At 51.0% G+C, this 13,133-nt stretch overlaps 2 protein-coding genes across 6 annotated transcripts in view; both read left to right on the plus strand.

Moving 5' to 3' along the window:
* The window catches only part of LOC102766910 (histone-lysine N-methyltransferase 2A), a 70,807-nt gene that overhangs the window by 48,397 nt on the left and 9,277 nt on the right, over positions 1–13,133 (plus strand). For 4 of the 5 annotated variants that reach the window (XM_015562500.1, XM_015562501.1, XM_015562499.1 and 1 more), the window contains 5 exons: positions 2,445–2,619; positions 2,773–2,880; positions 3,517–3,600; positions 4,009–4,138; positions 5,071–8,378. In XM_015562500.1, the coding sequence (XP_015417986.1) occupies positions 2,445–2,619; positions 2,773–2,880; positions 3,517–3,600; positions 4,009–4,138; positions 5,071–5,346 (773 nt within the window). In that variant the 3' untranslated portion in view covers positions 5,347–8,378. Of the gene's footprint in view, positions 1–2,444; positions 2,620–2,772; positions 2,881–3,516; positions 3,601–4,008; positions 4,139–5,070; positions 8,379–13,133 lie in introns of those variants that run through there. The other variant, XR_001513499.1, reaches the window with a different exon arrangement.
* Positions 9,903–11,015, plus strand: TTC36 (tetratricopeptide repeat domain 36; the record flags this gene model as incomplete). Its single annotated transcript, XM_015562502.1, has 2 exons — positions 9,903–10,109; positions 10,813–11,015. Coding segments are annotated over exons 1-2 (315 nt in total), but the record flags the coding sequence as incomplete, so codon positions are not given.

The raw sequence follows: 13,133 nt of genomic DNA on the forward strand, positions 1-13,133 counted from the left end.
CTGAAATGAATAAAAACATATTTAAAAAAAAGAAAGAAAGGGAGCCTGGCTGGAGTAACACCGTCCACGGCTCAGATTCGGCCACGTCAGCTGCGTGGCCGGGGGGTGGCGTTTACGTTCTGTGAGCCTCGGTTTACTTCTCTGGAGATGAAGCTAGTGACTCTGGCCGCTGTGGTCACTAGGACCATAAAGTGAAGTCATGCATATAGTGTCTCTGTGTACACAGAGCAGAGATAAGAGTCCATAGTTTTCATTTGCTGTTTTCACTTTATCTATCATGAATGTTGTCCATATTGATAGATCTGTATTTGCATAATTTTACTTAAAAATGTTTGATTGGCCCTGACTGGTTTGGCTCAGTGGATAGAGCGTCGGCCTGCAAACTGAAGGATCCCAGGTTCGATTCCGGTCAAGGGCATGTACCTTGGTTGCGGGCACATCCCCAGTAGGGGGTGTGCAGGAGGCAGCTGATCGATGTTTCTTTTTTTTTTTTTTTAATTAAATCTTTATTGTTCAGATTATTACATTTGTTCCTCTTTTTCCCCCCATAACTCCCCTCCTGTCCAGTCTCTTCCCGCATCTCCCACACCCCTTTCCCCCCCAAGAATAGTCAGTCCATTCCCTTTCTATGTCCCTGATTCTATTATGATCACCAGATTATTTATTCACTAGATTTTTAGATTCACTTGTTGATAGATGTGTATTTGTTGTTCATAGTTTGTACCTTTACCTTTTTCTTCTTCTTCCTCTTCTTAAAGGATACCTTTCAGCATTTCATATAATCCTGGTTTGGTGGTGATGAACTCCTTTAGCTTTTCCTTATCTGTGAAGCTCTTTATCTGACCTTCAGTTCTGAATGATAGCTTTGCTGGATAAAGTAATCTTGGTTGTAGGTTCTTGGTATTCATCACTTTGAATATTTCTTGCCATTCCCTTCTGGCCTGCAAAGTTTCTGTTGAGAAATCAGCTGACAGTCGTATGGGTACTCCCTTGTAGGTAACTGACTGTATTTCTCTTGCTGCTTTTAAGATTCTCTCTTTGTCTTTTGCTCTTGGCATTTTAATTATGATGTGTCTGGGTGTGGTCCTCTTTGGATTCCTTTTGTTTGGGATGCTCTGTGCTTCCTGGACTTGTAAGTCTATTTCTTTCACCAGGTAGGGGAAGTTTTCTGTCATTATTTCTTCAAATAGGTTTTCAATATCTTGCTCTCTCTCATCTTCTGACACCCCTATAATTCTGATGTTGGTATGCTTGAAGCTGTCCCAGAGGTTCCTTACACTATCTTCGTATTTTCGGATTCTTTTTTCATTTTGCTTTTCCGGTTGGGTGTTTTTTGCTTCTTCGCATTTCAAATCTTTGCCTTGATTCTTGCAGTCCTCTGGTCTGCTGTTGGGAGTCTGTATAATATTTGTTATTTCAGTCCGTGTATGTTTAATTTCTAGTTGGTTCTTTATCATAACATCAAGGGTCTCATTAGATTTGTTGAGGATCTCAATAACTTTATCGGCGGCTTCTAGACAGTTCTTGAGAAACCTTAAAAGTGTGGTTCTGAACTGAATATCCTCCATTGACAGTTTGGCCTGTTTCTTTGTCTCTGCATTTTTTATGCTTTCTTGGTGCACCACCTAGTGGTCTTTGTGTGCAGTCTTCCTGTAGTTAAGCCTTGATTGTTGTAGTTAATACTAGGAGGATTTGACCTCCAGGCCAACTGGCTGTGAGAATTAGCTGTGTCTGCAGTGGGAAAACTTCTGTCCTCTAGGGAGGTGCTAATCTAGCCTTTGCCTGAGGCTATCTAGCAAATGGCTCTGCGTAGGGCTTGGGCGGGGCGGGTAGCTCGGGATCAACAGGGCAGGTGGAGCGAGCAGTTATGGCAGCTCTCAGTTCCGTCCCTAGGGGCTCTGCCTCACAGAGTCCCAGCAACCGCTGCAAACCTCGGAGAGAAGTTCTGGATGATGTCCGTTCCGTCTTTTAGGTGTATTTTGATTTGGTTGTTCAAGGCAGCAATCTCTGGCGTTAACCTATGCCGCCATCTTGGTTTTTCTCTGATCGATGTTTCTAACTCTATATCCTTCTCCCTTCCTCTCTGTGGAAAATCAATAAACTATTTTTTAAAAATGTCTGATTGATTTAGGGAGGGGATAGGAAAGGGAGAGAGAGAAACATTGATCAGCTGCCTCCTGCACACCCCCTCCTGGGGATTGAGCCCCCCAGCTGGGCAGGCACCCTAACTGGGAATTGAGCCGGTGACCTCTCAGTGCATGGGACGGTGCTCAACCAACTGAGCCGCACTGGCCAGGGCTGTGTCCGCGTCATTCAGGTGGCCATCTAATGGAACTCCTAGCTGGTCTTCAGCTCGCCCGTGAGCGGCCTGGCGGGTGCTCCCTGGCTGGGCCGGTGGCCGCCGCGCACACCGGCTCTGCCCTTCACCGTGCCTCTGCCCGCAGGTGTGAATGGCTTGCGGATGCTGGGGATTCTGCACGACGCGGTCGTGTTCCTGACCGAGCAGCTGTCGGGCGCCAAGCACTGTAGGAATTACAAGTTCCGCTTCCACAAACCGGAGGAGGCCAATGAGCCGCCCCTGAACCCTCACGGCTCAGCCCGGGCCGAGGTGCACCTGAGGCAAGTCCCGTCCTTTTCTGGAAGCAGTTTGGGGTCTGAGTTTATTACCTGACGATGTAATATTTTCCCACATAACCAGATGTTCAGTGTTCGCGTCTTCTGTTGCTTCGATTGAGTTATTTCTCTAAATGTACTCTAATCCCTTGGCTCCAGGAAGTCGGCGTTTGACATGTTTAACTTCCTGGCTTCCAAGCACCGGCAGCCGCCTGAGTACAACCCCAACGACGAGGAGGAGGAGGAGGTGCAGCTGAAGTCGGCCCGGTGAGTCTGGGAGGGTGGGCGCTGGCAGACTCTGCCTCTCGCTGCTGGCTCCTCGCTGCCTGGCCGGACCAGACTCCCAGGAGCACGCAGAGGACTGAGGTCATGTGGTGAAGTGGCAGGAGCCGCTGCAGGGACAGCGTGTTAGCGGAGAAAGGAAGTAACTCTCGGGTGTCCGTTTTCTTTTCTGGCTGCACACGGGAGTCACCCTGGTCAGAAAACACTATAGGTTTTAGCCCAAGCCCATTTGGCTCAGTGGCTGGAGCGCCAGCCTGGAGACTGAAGGGTCTCGGGTTCGATTCCAGTCAAGGGCACATACCTTGGTTGCGGGCTCCTCCCAGCCTGGGCCCTAGTCGGAGGGGAGGGAGCCGTGCAGGAGGCAACCAATCAATGTGTTTCTCACACAGCGATATTTCTCTGTCCTTTCTCTATTCCACTCTCTCTAAAATCAATTGGAAAATATCCTCAGGTGAGGATTAAGAAAAAGAAAGTATTTAAAAGAGTCCTAATTTTATATAATTTTATAAGGTACTTGTTTGCTTGGCACTGAGCAAAGAACACTGAGTCCTCTGCCCCAGGACCCTGCAGTCTAAGACTCAGGACTGAGTGGAGTTCATTACTACATCCTTGTCTCCTTAGGAGGGCGACTAGCATGGACCTGCCCATGCCCATGCGCTTCCGGCACTTGAAGAAGACGTCTAAAGAGGCTGTTGGTGTCTATAGGTATGACCGATTCTAGAGAGACTGCTAGGAAACGAGTGGTGTTTTCCAAAATCGGAATGGACCCACTGCGGGAGAGCGTGCCCCCCTCGGAAAGCTGGGTTTGTAGGTAACAGCCATTGAACCTGAGCCCTGGGTCCAGCAGTTCTTACACTGAACAATGCATTTAACCCAGCAAAGCTTCCCATTGCTGCTGCGTCAGTGGCTGTATGCAGAATGGAGAGCACTTTTGTCCTTGGCCATCTCAGAAAGTTCCTGCCCTCAGATCAGGTGGGGCCAGGTTCTTTTTTCCCCAAGTGTCGGTCGGTCCCTCTTGGGGGACTAACGGGATATTACTCATTTGTTCATGTGTTCATACAATTAACCTTATTGCAGGACGTGCGGCTGATCTTGTCCGTCTTCCTGCCCTAGGTCTCCCATCCATGGCCGGGGTCTCTTTTGTAAGAGAAACATCGATGCGGGTGAGATGGTGATTGAGTACGCCGGCAATGTCATCCGCTCCATCCAGACTGACAAGAGAGAGAAGTACTATGACAGCAAGGTGCGCCTCACACTTTCTCTCTCCTGTTCTTTCGTTTTGTTATAGAAAGTGCCCACCAACTATAACTATCTCTAGATCAAAGAGTAAATAGTATTCCCCGGGCCGATGTGTCTCAGTTGGTCGGCATCGTCCCATGCACGGAAAGGATGCGGGCTCGATCCCTGGTTGGGGGCATGCAGGCACATCAATGTTTCTCTCTCCCTCTCCCTTCTTCTCTTTCCAAAGATCAATTTTTTAAAAATAGTACTTTATTGATTCAAAGACACTTTTTTTTCAACATTTCTATATCCTCTGAAATTTGCGGTGGGACCAGTAAAAGTTCATAATCTACTCTAAGGATTTGTGTACAAAATACTCGTTGAAGGTTTGTCTGAATGGCTCTCGGAGTCAAAACCACATAGCAAACAATGCCCATGTTTCCCTTTCCTGTTGGCTGGAACATCAAAAAGAAAAAGAAAAAAAAGAAACCAGTAATCTAGTGTCTGTAACCTAGGAATTCATCATGGAAGTGTCTTGAGAGAGGGGAAGAATCTGGAAATTATTCCAGAAGAAATGTTCGGCAGCAGCAACAACTATAAGTCACATCAGGAAAAGGTTGGGCCCTGGCCAGTTTGGCTCCGTGGATAGAGCAGCGGCCCCAGATGGAAGGTCTCCCATTAGATCCCAGTCAAGGGCACACACCTTGGTTGCAGGCTCGATCCCCTGCCCTGGGCAGGGCAAGTGTGGAAGGCAACCAATTGATGTATTTCTCTTACGTCAATGTTTCTCCCCTTCCCTTTCATTCTCCCTAAAAAGCAATGGAAAAATATCCTCGGTGAGGGCTAACAAAAATTCTTTTAAAAACACGTATTTCTCAGTTAAAAGAAAGAAAAGGGTTGGGAGGTGCTCTCGGATCTGAGCGGTACTGAACCGACGCTCGCCTTCGCACGCAGGGCATCGGCTGCTACATGTTCCGCATCGATGACTCGGAGGTGGTGGACGCCACCATGCATGGCAACGCCGCCCGCTTCATCAACCACTCGTGCGAGCCCAACTGCTACTCCCGGGTCATCAACATCGACGGGCAGAAGCACATCGTTATCTTTGCGATGCGCAAGATCTACCGCGGGGAGGAGCTCACCTACGACTACAAGTTTCCCATCGAGGATGCCAGCAACAAGCTCCCCTGCAACTGCGGCGCCAAGAAATGCCGGAAGTTCCTCAACTGAAGCTGCTCCCCTCCCCAGTGCCGGGACCGGGGCCTCCCAGGTGGCGGAGCCCTGTGTTCCGTATTCACATTAGACATGTGACCACAGTCCTGGGGGCAGAGGAGGTTTCGGAGAAGATCCGGGACCTGCCTTCTGCTGGGGCCCCCTGGTTGTGTGCTGTTCAGAAATGGGGAGAGGGGTGCCTAGTAGACTTGCCTGGAAGGAGCTCTGGGTTTGTTGCGTTGGGAGAAGTGGCCGTCCTCTGTGGCCCTTTCCCACGCCCTGCAGCCAGGGGCCAGGCAGAGCCCTGGGTGGGGGTGGTTTGGTCCCTGACCGCTTGCCGGCGGGCCCAGCTGGAGCCGTTGGGGAACAAACAGGAGGCGGGTGGTTCCCCTGCCTTCCCAGGGAGCACTCACTCTGGTTGGGAAAGGGATTCTCAGCCCCTGTGGTGGTGAAGGCTGTCGGGGTTGTGCCAATTAATTACCAAACACCGAGCCTGTGGCTGTAAGTGGGAGTCCGTCCCCATGAGCCTTATCGCAGCCAGTTTCCTTCCCTGACCGCAGAGCGGCTTCCTCCTCACTCCTCTTCACTCCACTTCCCCGTTTTCCCTGCTCGGCCTCCACTGCTTTCCCATTCTCTCCGGGTGGAGGAGACCGTGACTCCTGCTCAAGGACACTCCCTGTGGGCATACTGTGCGCCTCCAAACGTCCCGAGCCTGGAGGCACTCCCAGTGGGAGGTGGACAGGAGGCCTTGGCCAGAACCAGACAGAATGAGGCGTTTTCTCAAAACTCTGCTGAGAGTTTTAGAGAAACGTCCGGAGCCTGATATGTGAGACGAGGGAAAGGTTGTTTCAATAGTTGAGTCATGCAGCAGCCAGAGCCTCTGGCCAGGGTGCCTCTGGGCCCCATCCCTAGGCCACGGTGACCATTTTCCCTTTGTGACGACATAGGAAGACTTGATCTTTAAAGGGCCCATGTCCAGTTGAAGGCACAACACTAATCAGATTTCAAGGCCCAAACCTTGGGGACTGAGCACCTTGCATTGAGGGGACTGCCACCTATGCAAACTCCACGGCTAAGTGAGTTCATGACACTACTGCCCTGCGCCCTCCGATGTGGCCACCCGCACCCTCCGCTTCCTCCCTCCCCGAGACCGTGTCCCGACCTATTAAATTAAGTCATCAGATTTTACTCTGTTCTGTTTACAGTTTACTATTTAAGGTTTTATAAATGTAAATATATTTTGTATATTTTTCTATGAGAAGCACTTCATAGGGAGAAGCACTTATGACAAGGCTATTTTTTAAACCGCGGTATTATCCTAATTTAAAAGATCGGTTTTAAATAAGTTTTTATTTTCATAGGATGAAGTTAAAGAAACTATTCAGCTGTACATGCAAAGTCTGGTTTTTCCTGCCCAGCTCCCCCTGGAAGTTTCTGTTGTTTCATGTGTAGTTCGTTTGTGCCCTGTTGACATAAACGTTTCCTGGGTTTGCTCTTCGACAATAAAAGGAAAGGAAGGTCACCCAGCCCCTTGGGGCCGCTCCTCTTCTTTCCCGCACTGGCCCCGAGCGGTGACCGTGCTCATCTCCTTTCCCGCTTCACAGACGGAGCGGATGGCACCTGACATCCCATCCCCCTCTGCCTCACAGATCACCTCGTTCCCCCTTGCCCGCTGAGCCCTCACTCCTGCAGAGACCCCACTGAAGCTGAAGCAGTCTGACCGCCCCCGAGGGAGCAGATCTGTTTCTCCGCCTCATCCGCACGAGGGTTCAGAGCGTGTAGTCCCTTCCCCGGGAGCCCCTCCCTGGGAAGTCCAGCCAAGCAATACTCTGCCAGCTCTGCCCCGGCTCACGGCTCTGCTGTGCCTTCGCCCTGGGCTCCCGGGCTCCCGTGCCCTTCAGAACTTCGTGTGGTGGCTCTGCTGAAAGATGCAGTTCCCCTGCCTACGGGGCCCAGCACTGTGGCCAGAGTGCAGAGACCGCCCTGGGACGTGGAGAAGGCCCTCCACCCAGACCTCCCTCCCTTCCTCTTGCCCGTGAACAAGACATGGTGGCCCGAGGGTTCACTACTGTCTGGTTTCCTTTATTATTGCACTGTGTGAGGTTTTTGTAAATCCTTTAATTTTTTAATTTTTTTTTAGAAGAAAACCTTAAGCTGCATTTGTTACTGGAATGATTAATGCACTGATGGGTCACGACTTCACCAAAGGCCAGCCTGGGGTGGGGGGAGACTCAGCTCAGCAGATCCAGTTACTGCTCTGCTAGGCCGCGTACTGTGAGCCCCCCCTCTCCCCCAAATCTGTGTCTCCTCCTGTGGCTGCAGGTGGTCTGCCTGGCCTTTCCCTCCCTGGTTATAACCACGGAAACGAGAAGTCCCTCCCACAGCTCAGCCTTGAGTTCATTGCCAAACTTCAGCCAACCTGCCAGGGACTTGGGAGTGAGCTAAGCAGGCAGAAGGTGGGACAGCTGCCTCCAAAACGCCCAAATCTGTTTTGAAGGTGAGCTAAGGAGTCTCCTCACAGAAGTGCGGACAGGTACTGCGGTGGGTCACTCCTAAGTCTCCAAGGGGCACCCCACGTCCCTGAGGAGTGACAGGCTGCGACCTGGGTGGTTCTGTGAACACTGGCAGCCGCCTCTCCTGGTGGCACAGACACCTGTGTAACCAGAGTAGCTGCCAGCCTGGCCCTTGAACAGAACTCGGTCCCTCTGTTACTGTCCACCACCTTCAGCACAACCCCTCCTGGTTTTAGACCAGTAACGAGTTAGGGGCAGCCCTGGCAGCTGTCTGCTCTGCCCAGGCTCCTTTGCCGCAATCCGGGCCCCCCCTGCTTGCCTGCAGATCCCCGGCCACGCGGAGTTCCACGCGGCACCTGGATTTCACAACACAACACAACACAAATCTTTTAATGAATGTATCTTTCTAAAGGACTGACGTTCAATCAAATATCCGAAAATACTAAAGGTCCAAACCTTGTCAGATGATAAGTTTTAAGTTTGATTTGGGGTATTTTAGGTTAAAAAGATTTTTTTCCTTTTTTTTTTTTTTTTTTTAAGGAAAAGCGGGTCATTGCAAAGGGCTGGGTGTGATTTTGTTTCGTCTCCATTTTAAAGCAATACAAGGTGATTGAGCAGATGGTTTTATGCCGAATCACGAACACCAGTCAAGACTCACTCTCTAAACTTGCAACTTTTGTGTTTTGGTTTTCAAATAAGTATAAATATGATATATATAGGAACTAACATAGTAATGCACCGTGTAACAAAGCCTCGTACAGTCCATGGCTTTCATTCTCTTAACACTATAGATAGGGGTGTGTTCCAGTTGCTAGTGGCGGCGGGAAAAGCCGCTGGCCCTTCTGACGCTCGGGACGGGGAGGCCCGGACACGGGAGGCGGGCAGCGGTCCCAGCGGGCAGCGACGCAGGAGGTGCCACCTGGATGCTCTTCTGCCAGTGGATGTCGCCAGGCAGTATCTGTACTCCTTGTTTATCTATTTTTGGTTATGAATGTTGGGGTTACCACCTGCATTTAGGGGAAAATTGTGTTCTGTGCTTTCCTGGTATCTTGCTCCCAGGTACTCTAGTTCTGTCTTTCAACCAAGAAAATAGACTCGTGGTGTTTCTTTCATTGAACTTTTAACAGTCTCTTTAGTAAATACAGGTAGTTGAATAATTGTTTCAAAAGCTCAACAGATGACAAGCTTCTTTTCTAAAAATGACATTTCTTGATACCTTTATCATGTATAACAGATCTTTCGGTTGTTGTTTTTTTTTTTTTTTTTTTTTTTTTTTTTTTTTTTTCTTTTAAAAAAATATGGAACGCTTCACGAATTTGCGTGTCATCCTTGCGCAGGGGCCATGCTAATCTTCTCTGTATCGTTCCAATTTTAAATAACTTTAATAGTTCAAAAAATAATAATGCTGAAAGCTCTCTACGAAAGACTGAATGTAAAAGTAAAAAGTGTACATAGTTGTAAAAAAAAAGGAGTTTTTAAACATGTTTATTTTCTATGCACTTTTTTTTATTTAAGTGATAGTTTAATTAATAAACATGTCAAGTTTATTGCTGCACGTGGTGGACCTTTCTTTTGGCTTCGTTGGGCGGAGGGTTGGGGGAGGGGGACAGGATGCCTGGAGTCCTCTGCCTCCCACACCGGCTCTTCACAGCATCTCCTTTCCTTATCAATGATGTCTACTCGGCACCTAATTCTGGACTTGAAGAAAGGCTCAAGAGGACACAGAAATAGTTCCTTTACTGCCTGTGTACCCCTCCCTGGCCCACGGGCAGTCAGGCCCTGGCTTCTGTTGGTTTCCTCCTGATCTGAATAGGATAAAAGCACGCAAAGGAGAACCTGGACAGTACGGCTCTCTCCCCTCCACCTTAAGCCTGAAAATGTATTTACTGTTTCTCCTGGGACGGGAGTGCTGGTGGGGAGGCGGTTGAGAAATAGCTGTAAATGTTCTGCCAGGCCAGGGTCACGAGCCCAGGGCCAGAGGACGTCCAGTTTACCCTGTAACCAAAAGAACAGGACACTCCTCTTCATGGGGATGGTCCTCAAACAACCTCCCTCAGATCCACTGGCTGCACAGCTCAGCTCCTCCCACCACTTCTCCCTCCCTCCCTCATCCTGAGTCACCTTTTTGGAGTTTTGGAGCTTTGGAGTTGAGCACCATGGGGACGCTAAACGACCAGGCAGTTTTGCAGGCCATCTTCAACCCCGACACCCCATTTGGAGACGTTGTCGGGTTGGACCTGGGAGAGGAAGCGGAGGAAGAAGATGAAGGTGAGTATTTGACCTTGGAGGATAGCTCTCAACATTAGCTGGTCTGCAGGCCTTCCTGGGGAGGCCAAGGTAGGTGATCTTACAAAACCCCAATGTTTGCTCCAGACCCTGGGGCAATGATTGAGATTGGCCTTAAAGCTCGGAAAATCCCTAGAACACTGACGGGGCGGGGGGGGGCGGGGGGGGATGACAGTCACTGCCAGGAAGAAAGGGGGGACTGGGGACTGGGGTCCCCATCGAGGTTTTTATGTCCTTGTTTCTAAAGGGGTGACGCCTAAGCCTTACTGAGACTTCAGGCTGGAAAGTGGGATATGTGGGGAGGGATTTTCGTGACCTGGGGGTGTCACGGAGGCCTTAGTTTTGGAGGCAGTGCAGTCGAGCAAAACGGGCACACAGGAAAGGACCTGGGCTCAAATCCAAGCTGTGCAACTCAGGCTGTGTGGCCTTGAGCAAGTCCTTTCAGCTGCAGGCTAAGGAGCTTGAGCTTCATGCCCTTCATTCCCAGGTTCCTTTGGGGCTTAGGCAGTGCTAGCTCTCAGCCTCGGGTGACCTCGGTTCCCCCGTCCCAAATCCGCATCTCACTCCAGCTGTGACCACCCCTCAGCCCAGGCAGTTCTGGCTCACGTGTCCAGAGCCTGAGGTGGCTTTTGCTTCTTGCTCCCGGCTGCACACCTGCCCCCTCCTGGCTCCCTCCCTGGCACAGGTGGAGTTTTCCCACAAGCACAGTTGGAGCAGTCCAAGGCCCTGGAGCTGCAGGGAGTGACCGCGGCAGAGGCTGGCGACCTCAGCACAGCGCTGGAGAGGTTTGGCCAAGCCATCAACCTGCTGCCCGAGCGGGCATCAGCCTACAACAACCGAGCCCAGGCCCGGCGGCTGCAGGGAGACGTGGCAGGTGAGGGGAGGGGTCCTGCCATGCACAGACCTGAGATGAAGTGGTTGAAGGGTTGGGGTTTGGGGGTGGGGAGTCATTCAACCCCTCTGGAATCTGCATTCTTACCTATAAGAGAGCTATTATGGTCCCTGCTAACCTCTTGGGCTATTGTGAAAGTCAGATTAGATTGCATTCCATTTATTTATTTAACATTTCATGAGAATCTAGTATTGTAATAATGGGCCAGGTGCTGAGGACACAAAGATAAAAGATACAGCAACTACTATGTGCCAGCCACTAAGCACTTTACATGTAAGCTGTAGTAACTAATTTAATTCTCACAACCCTGGAAGGTATGTAGTCTTACCTTCGTTTTACAGATGAAGACACTGAAGCATGGAGGTCAGGTAGCATGCTGCTCTCATACAGCTGAGACGTAGCAGAACTGGGATTGGAACCAGGTGTCAGGGCTCCAGAGTGATACTGCTTCTCAAGCTTGCAGACCAGGCGCCAGGACAGACATGATGACAATACCATAATAGGTTGAGAAGCATCTGCTCCTGATGAGTGGGTTTTGAAGGATGAGTAGGAGTTCACGGGATGGAGGAGAGGAAGTGGAGAAGGCACAGCCTGTAGAGGTCCAGAAAGGCATGAAAGAAAAGTACAGGGAATGCTATACCTCCAAGCTGACAACCAGGGAGTGGTGGAAGGATAGGGCAGGGCCTGGAAGGAAACAGGAATCACTAAAGGATTTTAACCTGGAGTGACTGGATCAGACTTGTGGCATTTAGGTCATTCTAGCTGGAGTGGGGACAGTGGGACAAAAGGGGCCATGCTAGGAACCAGAGCGCAGGCCGACCAGTGGTGGTGGGCGTGCTCCTGGGACCAGTACTGCCAGGCTGGGGGTCTGGACTCCATTATGGGAACAGCGAAGAGCCTCGAGGGTCCCTCCTCCAGGCTGGTCTGTCACCCGGCCCAGGCAGGGCAGGGTCCGGCAGGGCTGTAAGGGTCCTGGAGACAGCCTACTGACCGAAACCCCAGAGAGGACCAGAGGCCATTCGCCTGGAGGCCTGCCATTCCTCCAGACCAGCTCCTCTGAGGTAAACCAAGAAACGCTGCCATCGGGGAGCTGCTCAAAGGCCCAGGTCCAGAGCCCCCCTGGGTTCCGGGGACCAAAACAGCCAGGAGGCAGCTCAGCCTTGCTAGGACGGTGAGCTCACCAACCATCCTGGCGGGGGTCTCTCGTCTAGACTACAGAGAACAAGAGTGAAATGAGAACCCACAAATGCAGCTCAGTGGGCCCTGCAGCAGATGCCGGCAGGCTCCCCAGGCTGAGTTCACACGCCCAGTATTTCATGAGGACAATAAAATAAAAATGCGGCAGGCCAGCTCTGGCTCCAAGACCCCTTCAAAAAAAATTAGATACAAAATGGTGAAGACGCTGGAAATAAAGAATGAGGAAAGACGGTCAGTGGAGAAACGCTGTTTTAAAAATCACACAATGGAGCCCTGACCGGTGTAGCTGAGGGATGAGTAGGAGTTCGGTGGATGGAGGGGAGGAAGTGGAGAAGGCACAGCCTGTGGGCTGCCAGGGACTTGGGGAGTGAGCTAAGCAGGAACAGCTGCCTCCAAAACGCCCAAAGTTGGAATTGAACCTTCCAGGTCGCAGCATGCACGGGGAAGGTTCAATTCCCGGCCGGGCACACGCCTACGCTGCGGCTCCACCCCTGCAGGGGCTGCAGGAGGCAGCCTTTTAAAAAGGCAGTAAGGAAGGAGAACCCTTCCTCATTGTCAAAAAAGTCACACCACGGGAAAGAGGAGCGAAAAGCCTTCAAAGGGAGAAAGAAAGAGAAAAGGACTTGCCTGTGTTTGTAAGAAACTATAACTATTTGGGGCTGTGGGGCTCAGTCGCCGGCACGTGGTAGATGGGGAACCACGACCACGTGGAAGACACAGGCCAGCCACGGGCCGGATTCATGAACACGGTGACTTCTGGAAGCTTCAGCTGTGCGGGTGTTGGGTGTCGGGGGCGAGAGCTCTGCCACCACTGGCCGCGGCCAGGAGCCAGGGCGAGTCTCTGGCTCTCGGGTCCCCCCATCTGTGCGATGCAATAGCGGCCACCGCCGCCCGGCCCGCGCCCAGGCCCAGGCCTG

The sequence above is a fragment of the Myotis davidii genome, unplaced genomic scaffold (genome assembly GCF_000327345.1).
Source record: "Myotis davidii unplaced genomic scaffold, ASM32734v1 scaffold97, whole genome shotgun sequence".
NCBI lineage: Eukaryota > Metazoa > Chordata > Mammalia > Chiroptera > Vespertilionidae > Myotis > Myotis davidii.